Source organism: Papilio xuthus, unplaced genomic scaffold, assembly GCF_000836235.2.
Source record: "Papilio xuthus unplaced genomic scaffold, Pxut_1.1 DF828142.1, whole genome shotgun sequence".
Lineage (NCBI taxonomy): Eukaryota > Metazoa > Arthropoda > Insecta > Lepidoptera > Papilionidae > Papilio > Papilio xuthus.
Genome location: NW_013530507.1, coordinates 2,035,533 through 2,057,233, shown reverse-complemented (window position 1 = coordinate 2,057,233; position 21,701 = coordinate 2,035,533). Strand labels below are relative to the sequence as shown.

Below are 21,701 nucleotides of genomic sequence, written 5' to 3'. Positions count from 1 at the left end.
CCTCCTATTTCTCGTAAATTGTTTTTTATATATGGAACTTATATCAAGGTAATCAATTGTCTTTTTAGGCCAATTTCAGTAGGATCAGACTTTGCATATCCAAATTTGTATCAAGCAGGTAATAATTTAAATCATGGCAGCCAAGAAACTTTGAAAGATGTTCGTGATTTAGCAACTGAGCACAAAATAACGAGTATAAGAGAGGATTCTAAAGAAAATTTAGATGACACCGCTTCGATAACAAACCAAGTAGTTGCTCAACGTTTGTTAAATCAATCCTCGTCTGGATACCACACGCAGCCATCGGATTCTAAGGGTACTAAGATACTAACTAGAAAGATTTGTTTGTTTAATTTTATAAGCTGAAATTAATTAAAAAGCGCCAATAGCCTAATGGTTAAGGGTACGTATTTTCGTTCACGGGGTCAGGGGTTCGAATCCCGTCATTCGACTATTGACGCAAACCATGTTAACCAAGAATAGAGCTTAATAGTCCAAGAAATATTAGTAAATCTACAAAAGTGTGCTAATATTTTAAGTAAAAAAATTGATGTCAATTTAAAACAATGCAACAAAAGGAAAGCTAAATTATTTAATTAAATTGTTGTCTATATTTAAATTCTTAGAAAATATTTACTTTGCTATCGAAAATCAAAAACGTAATAATATTATATAAAAAAATCTTACTTCAGATGAGAATGAACAATATGAAATGGCTCAAATGTCAAGCAGAACTACACCAGATAAAATAAGACGCCAGGGAAGAGAATTGCCAAATGTTCTAAGTAAAGAGACCATAAAAAAACCTGACGAAGAAGACATGAAACATCCATGGCAAACATTAGTGTCTTACGTTGACGAGTTAACAATTGGCGGAAGAAAAAACTCTAAAGGGCAATATATTGATGCAATGGGTAAATTTCCAGGCTTCGGAAAAAGAAAAGAACCAAAAGTTCCCCAGGATTGTTTTCCTCGTCAATGCTACACCGCGTATGTATGGAAATATTTCATTATAAAGTCATATAAAGATGTTTATAAATAACAAACTTTAAAACAAGTTTTTTTCTTAACAGATGTTCTTGCTGGGATGCATGCATCCAGACAAAACTAGGGCAACGTTGGATGTTTATTCGTACATTTATTTTACGTTACGTTGACACTCCGGCTTTCGAATGGTTCGTCCTAGTTCTGATTTTCGCGTCCAGTATAACTCTGTGCTTTGAAGATATCCATTTAGAAAAAAATATACCTCTAAAGAAAATACTTTATTGGACCAACCTGGGATTCTGCATGATCTTCGTGATTGAAATGTTTCTAAAATGGATAGCGTTGGGATTTTTTAGATATTTCACTAGTTTTTGGACGCTGTTGGATTTTACTATAGTTTTCGTATGTATATTTTTTTGTTTAACAAATGAAATTTGATAGAATGAATGTAAAACTGTACGTGCATATTGTTTTAGGTTTCCGTGTTCAGTTTATTAATAGAAGAAAATGAAAACCTCAAAGTGCTAAGATCTCTAAGAACTTTGCGTGCTTTAAGACCGCTTCGTGCGATATCTCGATGGCAAGGCATGAGAATAGTTGTTAACGCTTTGATGTATGCAATACCGAGTATTTTCAATGTGCTATTAGTGTGTTTAGTGTTTTGGTTAATTTTTTCCATAATGGGTGTACAGTTTTTTGGTGGAAAGTTCTTCAAATGTGTCGATGACGAAGGAGAGTTACTGCCTTTAGAGGTAAACATTTTTCATATGAATACTTATTATTCTGTCACTCAATACATAAATTTTAATATTTTCCAGGTTGTAAACGATAAATGGGAATGTTATTACAATAATTTTTCATGGATAAATTCTAAGATATCTTTTGATCACGTGGGGATTGCGTATCTAGCTCTGTTTCAAGTAGCCACATTCGAGGGTTGGATGGAAGTGATGGCTGACGCCGTCGACGCTAGAGGCGTAGACCTACAGCCAGCTAGAGAAGCAAATATTTACGCTTACATTTATTTCGTTATTTTTATCGTATGCGGTTCTTTTTTTACTTTAAACTTATTCATAGGAGTTATCATAGACAATTTCAATATGCTCAAGAAAAAGGTAACAGGAGTTTAGATAGTAATATAAATGAAATAGATGTATCTTTTAGTTTAAAATCATATTTTAAATTTCAGTATGAAGGTGGTGTTTTAGAAATGTTTCTTACTGAAAGCCAAAAACATTATTACACGGCTATGAAGAAATTGGGAAGAAAGAAGCCTCAAAAAGTAATAAAGAGGCCGAGGAACCAATTTCTGGCGATGTTCTATGACCTGTCGAATTCCCGCCGTTTCGAAATAGCAATTTTCGTGCTCATTTTTCTAAACATGCTCACAATGGGTATCGAACACTACGATCAACCACATTCAGTTTTCTTTGTATTAGAAGTTAGTAATGCTTTTTTTACGACTGTGTTTGGTTTAGGTAAGTTCACTTGAATAACAATTTTAACCAATTTATCAAAGTAAAATCCAACTGGGGTTTGTAGATTTATGGGCCATAGAGGCATGTACGATGACATATTTTAACATATAAAAAGATTACAATATTTGAATTCAACTATAAATAACTAAATATCTTATTTTTCAGAGGCAATAGTTAAAATAATTGGTCTACGATACCATTATTTTACGGTACCGTGGAACGTATTCGACTTTCTTCTAGTTTTAGCTTCTATCTTAGGCATTGTTATGGAGGACATAATGATCGATCTCCCCATATCTCCCACTTTACTGCGGGTAGTTCGCGTTTTCCGAATCGGGAGAATCTTAAGACTGATTAAAGTATGTTGTTCATTCAATCTTATTTTTGTTAAAATAAAAAACTTTATAAATAACGTGTCTTGTTTTTGTATGTTTCTAGGCCGCTAAGGGTATTAGGAAACTTCTATTCGCACTAGTAGTATCTCTGCCAGCTCTATTTAACATAGGTGCCTTGCTCGCTTTAATTACATTCATATACGCCATCATCGGCATGTCAGTGTTCGGACATGTTAAAGAGCAGGGTGCATTGGATGATATTGTCAATTTTCAAACATTTGGTAGAAGTATGCAGTTACTCTTTCGGTAAGATACTTTGATACTTTGATACTTTGATTTGTGTTATTAATTAGACAAACTGTGATAGAGCCCACTTTAACATCTTCTCACGAATTAGACGTTTCGCCCAGTGAAATACCACGACCACACAAAAGACAGGCGTGAAGTGGAAGCAATTCCGCTTTTCATCTGATGAGTGGGGTACCAGAAGCCTAATTTTAGACCTCTTTCACTAGCTACCCTTTTTCTTATAAGGAAAGGATGAGAAGTGGTAGTGAATTTGGGGATGCGTGGAAAGGGAAAATTGTTTCTTTATTTTCATCCCCTCATCCGTCGATTAAAAGTAGGCAACGCATATGCAATTGCGGATGTCTATGGGCACAGCCGCTTCGCTATTTCAGCGATTTCAGGTTGCCGCTCGCTCGTTTGCCACCTTTTACAAAATTATAATCTTATAAAAAAAGACGAGGTAAAATGACGTGTTGTTTTCCAGTCTTATGACGTCAGCAGGTTGGAATGATGTACTGGAATCGCTAATGATTCAGCCGCCTGATTGTGAGTTAGGAGACATTGGGCACAGCAACGGAAACTGTGGAAGTCCGCTTCTAGCAATAACATATTTTACATCTTTCATAATAATAAGTTACATGATTGTGATAAACATGTACATAGCGATAATTCTCGAGAACTTTAATCAGGCACATCAGGAAGAGGAGATCGGTATTGTGGAAGACGATTTGGAAATGTTTTATATTAGATGGTCTAAGTGAGTATTTCTTATCATCATCATCAGCTCACTATACGTCCCCACCGAGGAGCTCGGAGCCTACCCTAAGTTACGGGTGACTAGGTCATAGTCACCCACGCTGGCCAAGTGCGGATTGGTTGACTTCATACATATCTTTGAATTTCTTCTCAGGTTGCATCACGATGTTTATCTTCACCGTAAGAACGTCGGATAAATATACATATGTAAATCGTAAATCGCAAAACACATTCGTACATGGCGGGATTCGAACCCAGGACCTGCAAATTGCAAGTCAAGTGCTTGACCCCTGAGCCACCGACGCTCAGTATTTATTATATTTAAACGAAATTATTTTGTTTTATGTTAACTTAAATTAATGTCTAATTTTCAGATACGATCCCCATGCGACCCAATTCATAAGTTTTGCTCAATTATCAGATTTTATAGCATCTCTAGATCCACCTTTAGGCATATCCAAGCCGAATACAGTGGCATTAGTTAGTTTTAATCTTCCCATCGCGAAAGGCAACAAAATACATTGTCTGGATATTCTCCATGCGTTAGTTAAACATGTGCTAGGTCATGTAGAAGAAACGGAAACATTTAGGCAACTTCAGGAACAGATGGATATAAAGTTTAAGAAACAATTCCCGACAAGGAAGGAGTTAGAGATAGTGTCTTCCACTAGGATATGGAAACGCGAAGACAAAGCAGCGCGAACTATACAACGAACTTGGAGAGAATATGTAAAGTAAGTTACGGATATAAAAATTCATCAACATGTAATAATTTTTATGATTACAAGATTGTACTTTTTATGTAAATTTATAGGCGTAAGAACCGTAGCCCTTCAAACGAAGAGGAGAGCACGAAGTGGTCTCCCGGAGGTGGTTGGGGAGGACGTCTCAGCGCGTTACTGCATGTTAGAAGAGGATCACATGCTTCCAGTAGAAAATCTTCTAGAGCTTCTGATGCTTCGGATTTCAGCGACTTAGGTGGAGCCTGGCTGAATCTGCCGCTCCTCTTGCTACCGGGCGCGGCGCCTGGTGAACAGGTATAGTTGTTAAAAACATATATTTATAATTTTAACCACCATATCTTAATTTAAAAATATGCCATTTTCAATATTACTATTTTTATCTTAAGGTAATCTATAGGCATTTGTTAAAATTCAGAATGTATCATTTCTTATGTTTTTTAGCCGAGCGGGTCGGATGGAGCACCGCCCCGTCGAAGGTCGGCTTACGGTTTGCCTTTGTTCCTTCGTCATCAGGACGCAGTGGATGAAGACTCCGGGCCGAAACGCGCAGGTTCATATGTAATGTTTTGCTTTTTGTGTCTCTTCCTATAGTAGCTAGTCGTGTTTGCGTACCGAAGCTTTGCAATAAGTCTCATTAAATAGTCTACATGCGACTCATCTTAAATTTAAACCATTATTACTAACAATTTTAGTTCCATCGATAACATGTCTAAGTATTTCATTATTATAGAATTACTTTAGAAGTTAATCTAGTAATTCATTTTGTTAGAACATTAAACGATATTAATTTCTTTATTTGGAAAATAGAAAATGAATAAATCAAAAATCTAAAAAGAAACCGAGAACAAATCCAAGATTAAGTAATTCGACTTCTTTGAAGAGACAATTCGGATGACGATAAAAATGTCTTCAGGCTACTTAGTGGAAAGCTTCTCATGAATAAATTCATTTGTTTTGTCAACGAAAAATGTAAACGTTCAATTTACTTGGCTGTTGTTCAAATGAATTTATCTTGTCCAGAACCCGCTAGTGTCCTTAAAATTTTGTATCGACTGTATCGTCTTGTGCGTTATCTAATTTGACGTGTTTAATGTTCCAGGTTTCTGTGTTTTCTGCTTTGCATGAATGTTAATTATAACAATGAATTCGTGTTACATTTATTGTATAGCAATAATACGCATGATTCAATTAGCAGCTGTTCCAAACGTGTGCTGCATGATTTTGTTACATTTTACTATAAGCTATAGTTACTTATTCTATTAGGTAGATATATTTTGGTAAGTGATTTTTTCTGACTATGATCTAATCTGCCATATCCCAGAAAAACAAATTGAGCGCAGAGTAAAGGAGGACCGTCAACCGCCGGCTCTGTTTCTTAGTGAGTGGTCCTCGATTTTATTCTCTTTCCCTCTCTGTATCTACTTATCTCTATGCTTCTTATATTACAAACTCTTTATTTCTTTAATACTTCAAATTTTTTCTAATTGTTCTTTATTGTATTTTTTTTTTGTAATTGCAAATATTCATATTTAGGAATAATTAGGTATTTTTTTCTTCTTATTTTGTTAAAAGAAATTATTTTAGTTGTTTGAAGTTTTGTATGATGTTACACTTTACACTTTATATGTCCTAAAATTAAATGTTACGAATAAAGAAATTTACTACATTATAATATATGAAACAAACATTTCAATAGCGTTTCTTTCACATTTTAATATACGTCTACATCTGTAATGTTTTTATCTTATTCTGTACACACATCGTCTCAATAAATACTTGAAGATTTCATTAAAATAATATTTTATTGCACATTATATTAAATAAATCACAATAAAAAGTTATTAAACATATATTTAAATAAACACAATTTTCAAAAATCCTACACAATATAATATTAATTTTCATTTGCTCATATCGATGTTGCTTGTATGCAAATGCAAAGCGTTTGAATACAAATTACGTATAACTAATATTCAGACGTGTACATAGGTTCACTTCGCTTGATGTCACGTCGCAATTCTGCGAGGAGGGCGACGACCCCCGTACGAGCTCGGACCCCCTCCCCAAAGGCCAACAGCTCCGTTAGCATCCTGGTGACAGAGGCTTCCCCTGACGCAGCTCCGCCCCCAACAGCACCACCTACGGTCGTCAGAGTCCTCGTGCACCGAGAAAGTGATGAACAACCCAGCTGATCAAAAACAACCGAGTCTGATGAAAAGGCTCCCGATAGTTCAATAGTCTTAGATAATATTGAGTGAGAAGGTTTTTAAACTCGAAAATTGTGTTCACACATTCGAATACGTGATATACTGTTTTTTTTGTAACAAATAATTTGAAGTAACCTAGAATGAATTATTATAGTTCAGTAACAATAGCTGGGTATACTTTCATATTGTTTTGAAGTTTTTGTTTAAAATGTTTTATCTACTTATAAAAATTAAATACAAGATAATAAATTATTATAATATAAAATAAATAATATTTAATATATTACGTACGCGATTGTACCACGCTTCGAGTATCGTGTTAGATTTATTTCCAGCTTAGAGCTAAATTAGCGAAATTGTTCGGTTTAAAATATACGCTTGTATTTAAATTCGACATTTAAACGTTTTATATGTATAGATAGAGTTTGTTAGTTAATTACTTTGAATTGTAAATATTGTTACATAATTATAGAATTCGTAATGCAATTTTATTACGCAGATTTTAGGGCTAGTGATCCGCTAGATATAGAAACGCCAATGTTCCTTTAATTTTAATAAAGTCATTTTAGTTTTAAATTATGAAATAGATTAACAAAAATACACAGAGATATAAAGATCATTTAGAATTCATCTTTGGATATAAGGAACATGTCACATGTTCTGTTACAAATAGCTCTGGGCTAGTCGGTGTGGTAAAATTACGTGGTACTGTCGTTCATGTGGCATTTCCCATACGAATACTTTTGTGCAAAAGATGTAGATATTTAAATTTTTGGTATGGTATTAGATGCAGTAAATGCGCAAGAATAAATATGAGTCAACTGAAAAACAATTTAAAAGTTTTATAATATTAAACGTTTTAAGCTAATCATATCGCAAATAATTACAATAAACACATTCTGAATAAAAAATAATTGAATAATCTCAATATGCATTAACACGTTTGAAAACAAATGAAAGCAGATGATGTTTTTAGAAAAATAAAATAGTTGACATTGCGTTTAAAAACTGTCGAATTTGGATTAGCGAGAAATCTCTACAAACGATAGTCACGGACGGGTCTCGGCGGACGACCTTTATAAGCGACAAACTCGCGTCAACGAGGAATCTCTAAGAGAAAAATATCACCGTCCCTTTGACTCTTATGTATCCAAGTTCGACTATACATTATGACATGACAGTCAATTAAAATAAATATTATGTATTGTTGAACCGCACAAATCCGATTAATAAGTTTAAACTTTAATAAGTACATAATTAGAGTTAAAAATGTTACATCGTAAAAGACAATATTCATGTTTAGAATAATAGTAACAGTTTATGTATTGGCTTTTTGGCCAAGGCAAATATTTTAAAACTACATTAGCTTTTTAAACTTCGTAAAATAGAGGCATTTTACATTTTTTTTTAATTTATTATAATAAAAAAAAAATCCTAAATCATATATCTTTCCAGTCAACTCATAGACAACTTTTATCAACTTTATATCGAATTATTAAAAAGTTATTTCCGTCTTTACCAAAATATAATTTAAACTAGACTCGCTATAGATTATAGTTCTTTGTAAGGACCAATATTTTAAGCTCTACGAAACATCTCATAAGCACCATCACTGACATCATTACCTTTCTATATTTTTACTTTACACAGCCGAGAAATATTTAGGTCACTTTACATCACGGCAAAAGCTTGAAAATATTCACTTTTAAAAACCTTCGACATCTATTTATGTTGACACATCGCTCTTTGTACATAATACAGTTATTGCTATGTTTGTTTTTCACAATTTTAAGTAGTAAAAAGTTTATTAGATCAATTTTGAACGTTGTGATGTACAATGTACATTAGAATTATTGTAGAGAGATAACAGAGAGAGGTTCTTAAGCATGGTACATGCGTAGATTTATTAATAATACGTATTAATAATTGTAAAATATGTAAATAAGAAACTTTAAGTGAGATATGCGAAATATGATTTTCTTCTAAGGTACAAAATAAAAATTAACCATGTTGAAAATTATGATTAAAGGAAAAACACAATATTTTCTTGTTTTATTTATATTATGATAGAAAAAAACCGCACGATTACTTGATGTGTGGCCAGAAAGAAAACATCGCATTCTAAACCAATAAAGGAAGAAAAAGCATATAAGAGAAGGGGAGGATAAGAGAAAAGAGGATGACATTGACACATTACCATCCCTTACATTTTCTTAGAAAAAATAGACACAATTCAATTAACAATGAAAACACAATAAGGATAGCACTTTGAAATAAATTAGCTAATAATTTGTGTGTACATTTTCAAGTGAGCTTAAAGCTTGTGAAATTCATGACTACTCAAAATCACCTTTCCAATTTCGCGCCTAATTTTGTAAGGATTAGTGCTTTATTGTTGTACGTCTTAACTGAAATAAGTAAAAGATAAAAAGAGAAATTTCAGATTACTACCAAGCCACTCGTGAGGGTTCTCTAGTAAGTAGGGAGTATAAAAGCTATTCGAGCCAAGAACACTTGTATAGCGATGATAAATTCAAAGCCAAGTAATTAGGCAAGCGTTGTGTAAAGGGCTATTTGCTTAGGACTCTGTTTGAACATGCGTGGGTTCACTTTTGTAATACCTTCAAACTTTGTTTTTCATCAACAATACGACCTTTGCATTAAACAACCGAATTTTAAACAAAATTTCAAAAATAAAATAATTATTAAATAAAAAGTTAATAGCTTAATGTATACTTTATCAAAGCAGCTATCAAATAAATTGTTATCTGTTTTTTTTAAATGATAATATGAATAACAGTATTACAATGTCTCAGATGTGCTCTTGAATTAATAATGCAGGCAACTATAAAAACAAGAATATATAAATTAATAATAATTTACTTACCATACACATTTCCTTTTTATTAAATGTAATAAAATAGATTTTATAAAAATAAAATTATCCCGGATACAAGGATGTAGATTTAGAAAAGACAAGGAAGCTTTTGCTATCGCATTCCAACTTCCATCAAATCACAGCACGACCGGAAGCACTGCCGTCGCTTCCCTGCAAGCAAGACCTAGAAATATAATGCAAATAAATAATCACTTGGTGTATTTTATTATTCTCTTATTTGTGTCGAATGTGCTTCTGGTACTCTTCTCTGCAGTTGTTGTCTATCTATTTTTCTATCATTAATCCAAATAAAACTCTTCCCACGTCTTCCTTTCTTCAATGTGAAATAAGGAATTTTATTCTAATGTAAAATGGTTTTTATCTCTAAAAACTTCAAGAAATTTCCTTTTAATTTTTCTTTAAAATGTATTCATCGCGAAATGTTTGTGTTAGAAGTTCAAGCACGAAATCCTCATATGGCAATTGAAATGACACCCTCCAGCGTTAATACAATGTCCTCGCTTCCGAATGAATACCATTGTGACTACTAGCCGTCACCTGCGACTCTGTTCGCGCGGAATGAAATAAAAACTTAATGAGTAGACTATGATTTCTTCCAGATTATTCTACATCTGTACCGAATTTCATCAAGATCCGTTGAACGGTTCTGGAGATATGTACCTTCAAACATCCATCCATCCATCTAAATACACGCATTTATAATATTAGTTGACAGTATAAATGCGAATTAGAATTAGTTTAGCTGTCCAAAGGGGGAACGCTGCGAGTATCTTCGGAACCTTGCCTAAAGGGACTCCTTTTAACAATATATTTTAGTAAATTATTCGTTTTTTAATATTTTATTTTATATCATAGATTTAAGGCTATTCATTAGATTCTTTGTTAGTTTATTGTTAAAAATTGCATAAGATTAATAAATTTCAAGTATTGATATTCATAAACCATGTTAACACTACAAACAGGGATTTGTATTTTTGTATGTTTGTTCCAATACACCCAAAAACTACAGAACCGATTACCCAGAATGGATCTACGGATGAGAAGTGTGAGAATTACTACATAATTTTTTCCAGGTACGTTTTATTACAATACTGCAATGCATATAAATGTGGCCGTAAATAAAAATGGTAAATTTATAATTTTGCATCCAAGTTTTATGTTTCTATTTACACACTAAAATTGTAAAGAGACAGAGCAATTCATTTAAATTTCATTCTCCCAGCATATTGCGGAGAAATCTAATTTGAATTCCCTCATGTTTCAACGGACTCATTGAAAGACTAACTCACGACGACATCACAGATCTAGGCAACTTTCACGATCCACCTGAAGTAGTTAAAGTTGCACTTTATTCAATAGTTTGGAGTTGAGCCAAAAATTGAATTATACGTTCCGGAAAATATTTATATTAGTTTTTAACTGTTTTAAAACATGTTTTTTTATAAGTAATATAAGACGGACTTCAATATTTAAATTACTTTAGCTTTTGATTTCATATTTCGTTTGAAATATTGTGATTGAATTAAATAAAAATTATCATCATCATCATCACCCTAAGTTAAGGGTGAAAATAAAAAAATAATAATAAAATAAAATATTTTTATTTTAATAAAAATTATATTAAAATTAAATTTTCTGTTATTTAGATTGATGAATTTTTTGTTATATAGTTTATTTGGTATAGTATAAATTATTATATTAGCTTATGTCTTAGATAAAGAATAATAATTAAACTTACTAACTCACTATTCCACATGACGAGAATCTCGTGAAAGCTGAAAAGGAAAAAGTGTTAAAATACCTTGATTTGGCTCACGAGGTTACCGCCATGTGGCGTATGAAATCGACTACTATTATTCCGATAGTCGTATCGGTAAATGGACTGATAGCGAAGAGCTTCGACCAACATCTCAAGAAGCTCTCGCTAAACAGTTGGATTAAGGGCCCGATACAAAAGGCAGTTATCCTAGAAACCGCGCGCATCGTGAGAAGGTTCCTGTCTCTGCAGCCCTGACCACTGGTTGTTTGAGTCATGGGATTCCGCAGCCGGTGGTGTTCTCTTTTTAATATAATATGTTTTGTATATTTTTTTTATATGAAATGTATTATATTAGAAATGTATATAAATAAATGTATAAATAATAACTTACTAATATTATAAATGCGAAAGTTTGGATGGATGGATGTTTGTTACAAGGTATCTCCAGAACAGCTCGACGAATCTTGATGAAATTTGGCATACATGTAGAACATAGTCTGGAAGAACACATCGGCTATTTAATTTTTTTTTTAATTTCCAATCGGACGTAGTCGCGGACATCGACTAGTTTACTTTTAAATTAAGAAAATATATTATTATTAGTATTATTGTTTATATGATTTTATTCAAGTGCAACTACCAGGCAATCATAAAATGATATGAGATGTTTACCCAGAGCGCACATTTAGCGAGACAACAGGATTCAGTGAGCACGTACGAGTGCTCATCTCATTTGAAATCATAATGCTGCATAACTCCACGACCTCTGAACGCAGCCTTTGACTCAACCTTTTTGTATATTTTTCTCGCAATATGTATTCAGTATTCTTGTAGTTCTTCATATTACAAGAATACTGAATACATAAACAGTCCAGCACTTAATGAAATTTTGTAGCGCGTTTCTTTAAACAATATTATTGTCATACAATTTTGTTATATTGTTTTATATCTAGCAATCCTTAATTAACAAAACCCTCAAATCAATTGAAGCAAGTCGTTTAGGCTATGTGATGCAAAATAGAACAGAAAATAGGACAAAGAACCTTTCAATGTCTTAGAAGCGTCAATAGCCTAATGGTTAAGGGTACGGATTTCCGATCACGAGGTCGGGGGTTCGAATCCCACCATTCGACTATTGTCGTAAACCATATCCTAGCACAAGCCTAGAGATTTACAAAAAATCTGTTAATATTTCAATAAAAAAAGAAATATGTGATAAAAAAATACAAATCAAGAATTTATAACAATTTATAATATAACTAGGATGTTTGCCTCGAAAAAAAACTAAAATTTCGAGTTACTTATTTCACTTTACTCCACTACGAGTATATTCAGGTTCTCTCAGTTTAGATGTGTTATTAAGATTAAGATTGTTTGAAACTATGCTCCGTTAATATGGTTAGACACGGTTGGAGCTGCATTGTGTGTTTAAGCCAAACCCGCCTCTAATGAATTACGGTTATACAAGAGAGATTAATTAAAATTTTGAATGTAATACGGGCGAACGTGCTCACATTTTCTAGTCGTACAATAAGGAATGCATGAAATGTAATTACTAATTGTGAGAGTGGCAGTAAAAAATGTACATATGGTTATATGGTCTAGACCTGGGGTGGCCAATTGGTCGATTGCTAACGCATGTAAAATTTTGGCTAAATCAGAGTATACCAAACGTTTTTCTCTTACAGCCCATCTTCTTCAATAACCCTAAATTTTATATCATGTCATCATGCACTCCCCTGGATCTTTCATGGACCCAAGGGGGCCCACATAGACCAATTTGGGAGTCAGTGATTTAAACTATTGCATGTTGAATATCGAATAAATTGGCGTTCTACGAAATTACTAACTTTCCTTTGAAACTGGTAATTAGCAGTTTAGATTTGAGAGCAAGCGGAATCAATGAAGTTAAAGAGTTGCCGACTGCAGTGAACTCGTAAAGTTTGAGTTTATTTTAACATGTAGATAAGGTAGAAGTTTGTTAAAAATATTTCAAGATTTAAATTAATATTTAGCTTTTGGCAGTTGCTTAAATAGAAAAATATATAAAAGTAGAGCAATCATATTTAAGTCATTTTTTTCCTGTTATGGCGTATATGGTTCGTCGTACTTTTCTAGTTTGACCTTAATTGACAAAATGGTTACCATGTTTCGACATTGACTTCTACAGATAAGGCCGTACAATGTCGTAGATGTTGGTATTCAAAATTTCTGTCTGTAATCACCAAAACCTGTCGGTCACTATGTGTTTGTCAACATTGTCGTGAGAAAAGTCGCTGTGATTTTCAAAATGGTGGAACAAATCTATGCCGCTGACATGTAGCCGCCATGCCTGTACTGACCTAATAGACGACTTGCATCGACGACTTATAATTGTGTGTAGCAAACGCAAGCGATACTCGTGACGCAAGGATACTAGGATATTAGTTTCAAAGATTTATGTCACTTTGTGTACGAACGGCCTTAGTGTACAGTTCTAATAGTTTTTAGAGTTAAAAGCATTTGTTAATTGCTCAGAAAAACTTTAAAAACTTCTCTTTGTTTAAATCATAGTTAAGCTCTTAATCGTAAGTCAACCTTGCTCCAATTCAAATACTAAAATGCAAAAGTTTCATAAAATATTTTTATGATCATTTAAAGACGTTTTGCAAATTTACTTTGGAGCGGTCGCAAAAGAAAAATGTAAACGTATTAAGGAAAATTTGTTTTACTTTTTAAACTGTTAGCTTCTAAAATTTAGGTTAATGTCTTACGAACGCCTGCTTCATTAGTTTACCGTTTATATTTATGAGAAAAATCTTTAACGGGTACTGTGTCGTTTGGGTAAATGTCGCCTGCTCACTTTTATATATTTACGTAATGTTACTAATATTATAAATGCAAATGTTAAGATAGATGGATGCATGGTTGTTTGTTTGAAGGTATCTCCAAAATGACTGGACAGATCTCGATGAAGTTTGGTATATATATAGAACATAGTCTGGAAGAACACATAGACTACTAATTAAGATTTTTTTTTTCCGCGCTGACTGAGTCGCGGTTGACATCTAGTTTTTAATAAAGTTATTAAATATCTTACTATTGTAATTAAGAAGGACTGTATTTACAACTGTAATAGTAAGTTGTTTACTTCTAACTTTTAGAAGATTGTTAGAAGAGTGCGATGAGATTAAAAACTAAAGAATTTGGAGTTTGTCTCAAAGTTACTAAATTAAGTAACTTGAGCTCCGTAAATTCACAAAAGAGAAGTCGAATTTAAGACAATTAAATTGTTTTGAAGAATTTTTATACTATCATAAGTTATTTGTTTATAAATACTTCAAAACTGTTTTATTAATAGCGTAAATTTTTCAAAAGTGTTAAGAAACATTTAAAATATAAATTGTCGACGATATTATGCCGACATTTAAAAAGTATCTTTCTTACAACGATAAATATAAGTTTAAATCTAATTCTGACAGTTGGGACAAGCTTAATTATAAGCAATTAAACTTTAGCCAGTCGGTATAACGTATTCCAGTCAATCTCGATAAACTTCCGGACGAAGGAGCATTCATCAGAGCGGACAATACATTGTGACGTAGGCAATCAAGATAGTTCACGGATGACGCTTCCTTATTGTTAGTTTACACTAACGGAATACTTGTACCAAAAACATATTGTCCATTTAATACTATTTGGCACAGATAAAGAAATCATTCAGTACTTAAAATCATCTTTATTAGATAGTATTGGCATGATTGAACTTTGGACCATATGCCGTGTCAAGGTTATAGAACCTGCTAGAACAGTCTTTCCCAAAGTGGGCGATAACGCCCCCTTGTGCGCTGCAGGTCTCAAGTTGCGGGTTATAGTAAAAGTTTCGTTTAGAATTCTCCGTTAATATACATATATAGGTCACAATAATTAATTAATTTAATTTGAAGTTATAGTGGTTTTTAAATATGTGAAAATATGGGGGCGCTAAAAAAATATTTATTCTCAAAGTGGGCAGTAGACAAAATAAGTTTGGGAACTGTGCTAGAAGTAAAAAAAAATAATGTTTTGTGAAAGCATTTTGTTAAGAATTAAGCACGAAGTTTTAGTCGAGTCGGTTGTTTAAATGCGAACTTTATGTTTTCAAATATTATAATATTAAAACTGACAAACTCATCAGTAACAACGATAATCGACCCCATTAAAAATGGTACTTGATGATGAAACTAATTGAAACAAAACGATTTTTTAATTACATTATATTTAAAATCGATTGAAGGTACTGTTTTGAGCAAAATACGTTCACTAATTTCATTAAATACACATCTACTTCGGGTGCCATCGTTCCAGAGACACCATATTAAGGTTAATTGTACATAAAAGTACCTCATTTACAGCGCGAGTGTAAGAAATGTGAGAAAATCACATATGGAGCAAATGTTTGAGGCAGTTTGACGATTGTATTCTCCGACACGTTTTTGATTGTAGATTGCTAATCCATTAATGTGAATTTCCGCGGTAACACCATTTTATAAAAACATATTTCCACCCCTCTAATTAACTAACCCTACTTCTTACTACTATATGTGAATGTTTAGATTGACAGATGATTGGATGGATGTTTGCTTGAAGGTATATCCAGAACAAATCTACGGCTCTCTATCAAAACACATAGATTTTTTTTTAATTACGAGCGGACGGAGTAGCGGTCGACCGTTAGTGTGTAAATAAAAGAGTCACACAATGAACACCCAAAGACCATACGAATAATAATTTATAACCATTAACATCAAATACTAAAAAATACACATAAAAAAATTGCTTATAACATGTATAATGTTACTATTATTTTACTTTATTACATAACTTTAAACAAATATTCCTTTATAAGTTTAAAATTAAATAATTTAACAAAGCATATTCTATTTACATTTAAATTTATAATTAATCTGAAATCCACCACAAACGATTATAGGTAAACTACGAAAATACAAATGTTAATTAATTTCAAATCGTAGATGAAAGTGCATAACCGATTTCCGCTCTGAATGATATATGAAACAATTCAACTCTAAAATGTTTAATAATTTCAATGAATATTTTAATATTTACAATGATTGATAAATAATTGATCAAAAATTAAGGGAAAAGCACAAAGATTTTTTACCAAAATTTTAGATAAATTAATTAAAATAAATAAAATACGATTTATTTAAAAACATAATAAAACAAAATATAAGTAATGTAATGTGGTATTATCATTAACAAAAAAAGGGTCTAGACAGACGGACGGACAGACAACGTGATCCTATAAGGATTCCGTTTTTTTCCTATGAGGTACGGAACCCTAAAAAAATAATAAAATAAAACAAAATCACAAATTACCCTTATTCTGACGCTATAATACTAAAAATGAAAATTATAGGAATATTGAAAAAAAGGTTAGAAGAGTAGAGAAAAACATTAACCAAAATCATGTTGCGGTCTCTGAGTGACCTAATTTCAGATGCTAATAACGTGATGCGGGATTTGCATAATTGTGTTTATGTAAGCGACAACTCAAAAAGCGGGTAAACATTTAATGTAAACAGTTTATTAGCTCTTCTTAACATATCGTTACTTAACTACTGGATTTACAAATTTGTTGAATTGTTCCCTTAGGTATATCTTCGTAGTTGTGTTATATATTCTACAAACTCACTTGACCCTTGACTTTTGAATTTCTTATTGGAATGTGACAGTGTTAAGGTAAAATTAGCGTAAGGTTTCAGCAATCTAAAAATATATAAGTGGATAAGCAAAGAAAATCTTACTAAATAATATTATAAATATGAATGTTTCGATGTATGGTTGGAGGTTTATTAGGAGATATCTCCAGAAAAGCTGCATGAATCTCTCTGAAATTTGGCCTAGATATAGAACATAGTCTGAAAGAACACATAGGTTACTAATTAAGTTTTTTTAATACCGCGTAGTAGCAAAAGCTAGTGTTAACATAAGAGCTTGGAAAGTGTATTGCGATGTCGCAAGTCTAACAATATGAATACTATCTCGTAATTAACTTTGTAAATTAAATGATATAATTCCGCTCTGATCCTCCGGACTATTACAAGCTTCAATTTAATTTAAGCCCCTTGTGATTGTACAACCCTTACCGTAGCTGCAACATTGATGAATTAAATGCAAACGTTATTTTGGGTTATGTTTACACAACCTTTAATAGAAATAATACTTAATAAACAGAAACTGACAATTCAAAAAAAAGATTAACACTACAGTATTTTTATTGAAAACTATCTGTCGCCTGCGACTCGGTCCGCGTGGAATAAAAAAAACTTAATTAGTTCCCGGCAATTATTCGATTTTTTCTCACCTTTTAAAACCTTCCCTAGAACTCCACGAACATTTCAAGGCCAATGTAAGATAAATCCGTTCAGATATTCCCGATTTTTAGACAGACTAAAGAACAACAATTTATTTATAAATATATAGATAACGAAATAAAAATATGACAAATGTGAAAAGCTGTTCAAATCTTTTTTGTTCTTAAGGAATTGTGCTCTCTTTAAAGTGGTATCTTATCGTAAGTAAATCTGAACAGTTGCTTATCAAAGCTCAACAGGTGGATGCTACTTTTGTCATATCAACAGGTTATTGATTACTTTGCAGTGGTCGCCGAAGCGATTTAAAGTTTGGATAACCATAATTTATGAATAAATAAATAAGAACGTCTAATGGGAAAATCTTTATACTATAAACGTAGAATCAACCTAGAGAGCCTTAAATACTTTATATATTCTTATTTTTGTTATATCTTTTTCAAGATTAACATTGTTGCTATTTTTAAAAGTCAATGAGACTACATAGTATCGAGCTAAACATCCTAAAAAGACACAACATTCAATGTCAATTAATTTGAAAAGTCTACAAGAGAATGTGGTAAGCGTTTATGTCATTAACATTGCGGCGAGGGTAGTTATAAATGAATGGGCGCAGGTGTGCCGTGACAAAGTTATAATCCTCCAGCGAAACAAGCACGTACTTAGATACTCAAACTTTGTTAAGTGTCGGGTGACTGCCACTTACGTCGCAGTACTTGTCTACTGAACCACAAGTGCCTGTGAAGTTAACGCAATTTTTTTTAGGACACAAACTTTGAAAGCAACAATTATCTATGTTACAAAATAGAATCAAAAGTGCTACGATTGTAGACAAATCGAAAGAGCTAAGCTTTTGTGTTTAAACTTTTAAGTTTCCGTTAACGTCTACATCTGCCGCTACAATTACTCCTACGCTATGTCTACGTAATCGTTTACGTCTACGGCTACGCCTACGCTACGACTACAGTTTTTACCACGGGTTGCGTTCCACTGGAGATCCTGCAGCCCCCGCTCCTCGCACTAGAGCATAACAATCGAGGAAGTTTAAGTGGGTAAAACCCCACTCAACCCAATTTCACCTAAACCAAAAAAGGTTTTCCAGCAATGGAAATTCACGTCAATAAAATGCCTTACCAGCTATGATTTTTATTTCTAACAAGTGATCTAGTAATGAGTTACGTTAGTAAGCGTAAAATTTTTTCATCACGGGCACTTACATAAACGAAATATGATTTCGTTACAATTTCGTGGATTAATTTATGGTTACAACCTAAATAACATTTTCTACAGCCGACTTACGGAATTTTTCAAAAAGTATTTGGCATATGTATATCCGTTGTAAGATTACATTATTTTGAAATCTCACATAAGCAAAATATCTTGAACAGTAACAAAGCTTAATAAAATTTTACTATATAAGCACTCAGCCAAGTTGTACAGAGCACTCGTAAAACTAAAGCTCCCACATAAATTATGCATTGTAACCTTTGAGGCTGTAAAATAGACAGCGTGGAGACTTTACATTATACAAACAAATTATAAAAATCTATGTATATATATAAAAGAAAGTCGTGTTAGTTACACTATTTATCACAAGAACGGCTTTACCGATATGGCTGAAAATTGGTGAGGAGGTAGCTCAAAGCCAGGAGACGGACATAGGATATTATTTATTCCTTTTTTTTGAAAAGCCGATTTTTATTTAACTTTCTTATATTATAAATGCGAATGTTTAGGTGGATGTGATGTTGATGGATGGATGGGTGGGCTACACTAATTAAGTTTTTTATATATTCACGCGGACGGAGTTGCTTGCGACTGCTAGTTTGAAATAACTTATGAATCATTACTTACTAACTGTTGTTCGCAATTTCTTCTGCGCAATTAAAAAATATGGTATAAAACATAGCCTATTCCAACCGAGGCAATATAGCTTCCCAACACTGAAAGAATTTTTCAAATCGATTCAATAGTTTCCAAGCCTATTCAATGCAAATACACAAACAATCAAATCATTTCTTTTTATAATATTAGTATAATAAGCTTTCGTTGTAATAAAAACCTACTGTAATGTTAATTGTTAATAAAAATATGTAATACTGTAAATGAATAGACGTGTTACCTTTCTTAAATTCAGGAATTCCAAAACTTTTCTCACATTAGCGTTGTTTCATTGTCTGTTTACATTTAGTTCTTGCACACTAAGCTATTTATGTCCGATAACTTATTGATTTTCTATTATCCTATGATATTTAAATTGAATACTGTTTACATAGTCACTGTGTACGTAGCAAAATTGAAATGAACGTTTGCATGTGGGTAGTCGGTGATTCATCAGCGCATAATTTATCCGCATACAAACACACGCGATGGCGTCGTTAGCTCTATGTAATGAACAGACAATGCGGGCGCATTGTATTACGATACGGGAAAACTTAAACTCTAACGCACAATTAGTACAAGACATTTATCATAAGTAGATTATAAAAGCAAATAAAAAAGTAAAGTACACTATGATGATTTGAAGGTTGCTTATGTTTTAAGAATAAAATCACATCATCAGACTCTTTGATACAATATACTTTTGTCACAAATCTGAATTTCAAAATTCCCCTAATACGTCACTACTTTAAAGTCCGCAAGAAGTTCATGAAACGTCGGTAACTTAAAGTTTATATAATCACTAGCGGTCGCCCGCGACTTCGTCCGCGCGGAATTAAAAAAACTATAAAAGTAGGCTATCTATTCTTCCAGACTATGTTCTTTATGTATACAAAACTTCATCGAGATCCGTTCATCCGATCTGGGGATACCTTCAAACAAACATCCATCCATCATTCGCATTTATAATATTAGTAAGATTTTAAGAAGTAAATTATTAATTTTCTTTGATATTGGGGTTTATTACCGCAAACATTAAAATTAAAATTATCTCAAACTTTGATCAAAAATTCAAAAATTACAATATTAGTTAAAGTCTTTATCTACAATATTCCTCACATAGCATTCGATGTTATACGAAATGTAATAGGTTTGCATATTAATAATTAAAATATTCAACGTACGTTATAGGATTATGCCCGCCTTCAACTCCAACTTTGCAAAATTAATTAAGTTAGAACACGGCTCTGCCGTCCGCTATTAAATGTATTCAATTATCATATCCAATTACATACTTCTAAGACTTATTAGACGGAATTTAAACTTTATTTTTTTATACTTAATAAACACTAACAAAATTCGCTTTGTAATCTTTACTATGAGAACGGAAAGAAACGAGTGCATTATTCGCTTATTGCAAGGCCAAAAAGAGGAAAGAGTTCCTTAAGACAAGTCCCTAACTCACCTTATTAATTATTCTTATAAAACAAGTAGTAAATAATATGTGATAATAGAAAAGCGTCCTCTTTTGTCAAGACTAAGGCCTTAACCTCTTTACTGAAGTAATACTTGTAAACTAGATTTAACAATCTGGCCGTTAGATGTCGCCATATCACAATTTATCAAACACCCTAAGTAGTAAAAATTCAATATAAAAATTGATGATAATTAAAGCAATGAGCTATTATACTAAATATTTAAATTCAAAGAAAAAAACAAGCAATAGAAAGTGTTAAGGTTCTTGAGGTCTGTGTAATGTAAAGGATGCAAGTAAATAGGAGATTTACTAAAGAAAAAAGTCTCAGACAGTAGATTTACAAAATTAGGAGTTTTCCCATCACCATTATTCTTTTCAGTTACAGAACTTTCTCTCAGGTTCTGACATTGTTGGCACACAATTGTTGCTTCAAGGGACATTAATAATTTAAAAAAAAAGATAAAAACATAATTTAATTTATTGAAATTAACCTATAAGTTAAGGATTGAAAGGTTCTTAAATAAATGACACTATC

General features: G+C 32.4%; 1 protein-coding gene across 1 annotated transcript in view; it reads left to right on the top strand.

The window, feature by feature from the left end:
• The window catches only part of SC1 (voltage-dependent cation channel SC1), a 38,049-nt gene extending 31,119 nt beyond the window's left edge, over window positions 1–6,930 (top strand). Inside the window, exons 17-30 of the mRNA XM_013307705.1 lie at window positions 69–316; window positions 693–990; window positions 1,074–1,389; window positions 1,464–1,739; window positions 1,806–2,102; window positions 2,177–2,465; window positions 2,631–2,824; window positions 2,904–3,106; window positions 3,573–3,845; window positions 4,219–4,578; window positions 4,659–4,881; window positions 5,029–5,137; window positions 5,909–5,965; window positions 6,577–6,930. Of these exons, the coding sequence (XP_013163159.1) occupies window positions 69–316; window positions 693–990; window positions 1,074–1,389; window positions 1,464–1,739; window positions 1,806–2,102; window positions 2,177–2,465; window positions 2,631–2,824; window positions 2,904–3,106; window positions 3,573–3,845; window positions 4,219–4,578; window positions 4,659–4,881; window positions 5,029–5,137; window positions 5,909–5,965; window positions 6,577–6,779 (3,346 nt within the window). The 3' untranslated portion in view covers window positions 6,780–6,930. The remainder of the gene's footprint in view (window positions 1–68; window positions 317–692; window positions 991–1,073; window positions 1,390–1,463; window positions 1,740–1,805; window positions 2,103–2,176; window positions 2,466–2,630; window positions 2,825–2,903; window positions 3,107–3,572; window positions 3,846–4,218; window positions 4,579–4,658; window positions 4,882–5,028; window positions 5,138–5,908; window positions 5,966–6,576) is intronic.
• The last annotated feature ends 14,771 nt before the right edge of the window (window positions 6,931–21,701 follow it).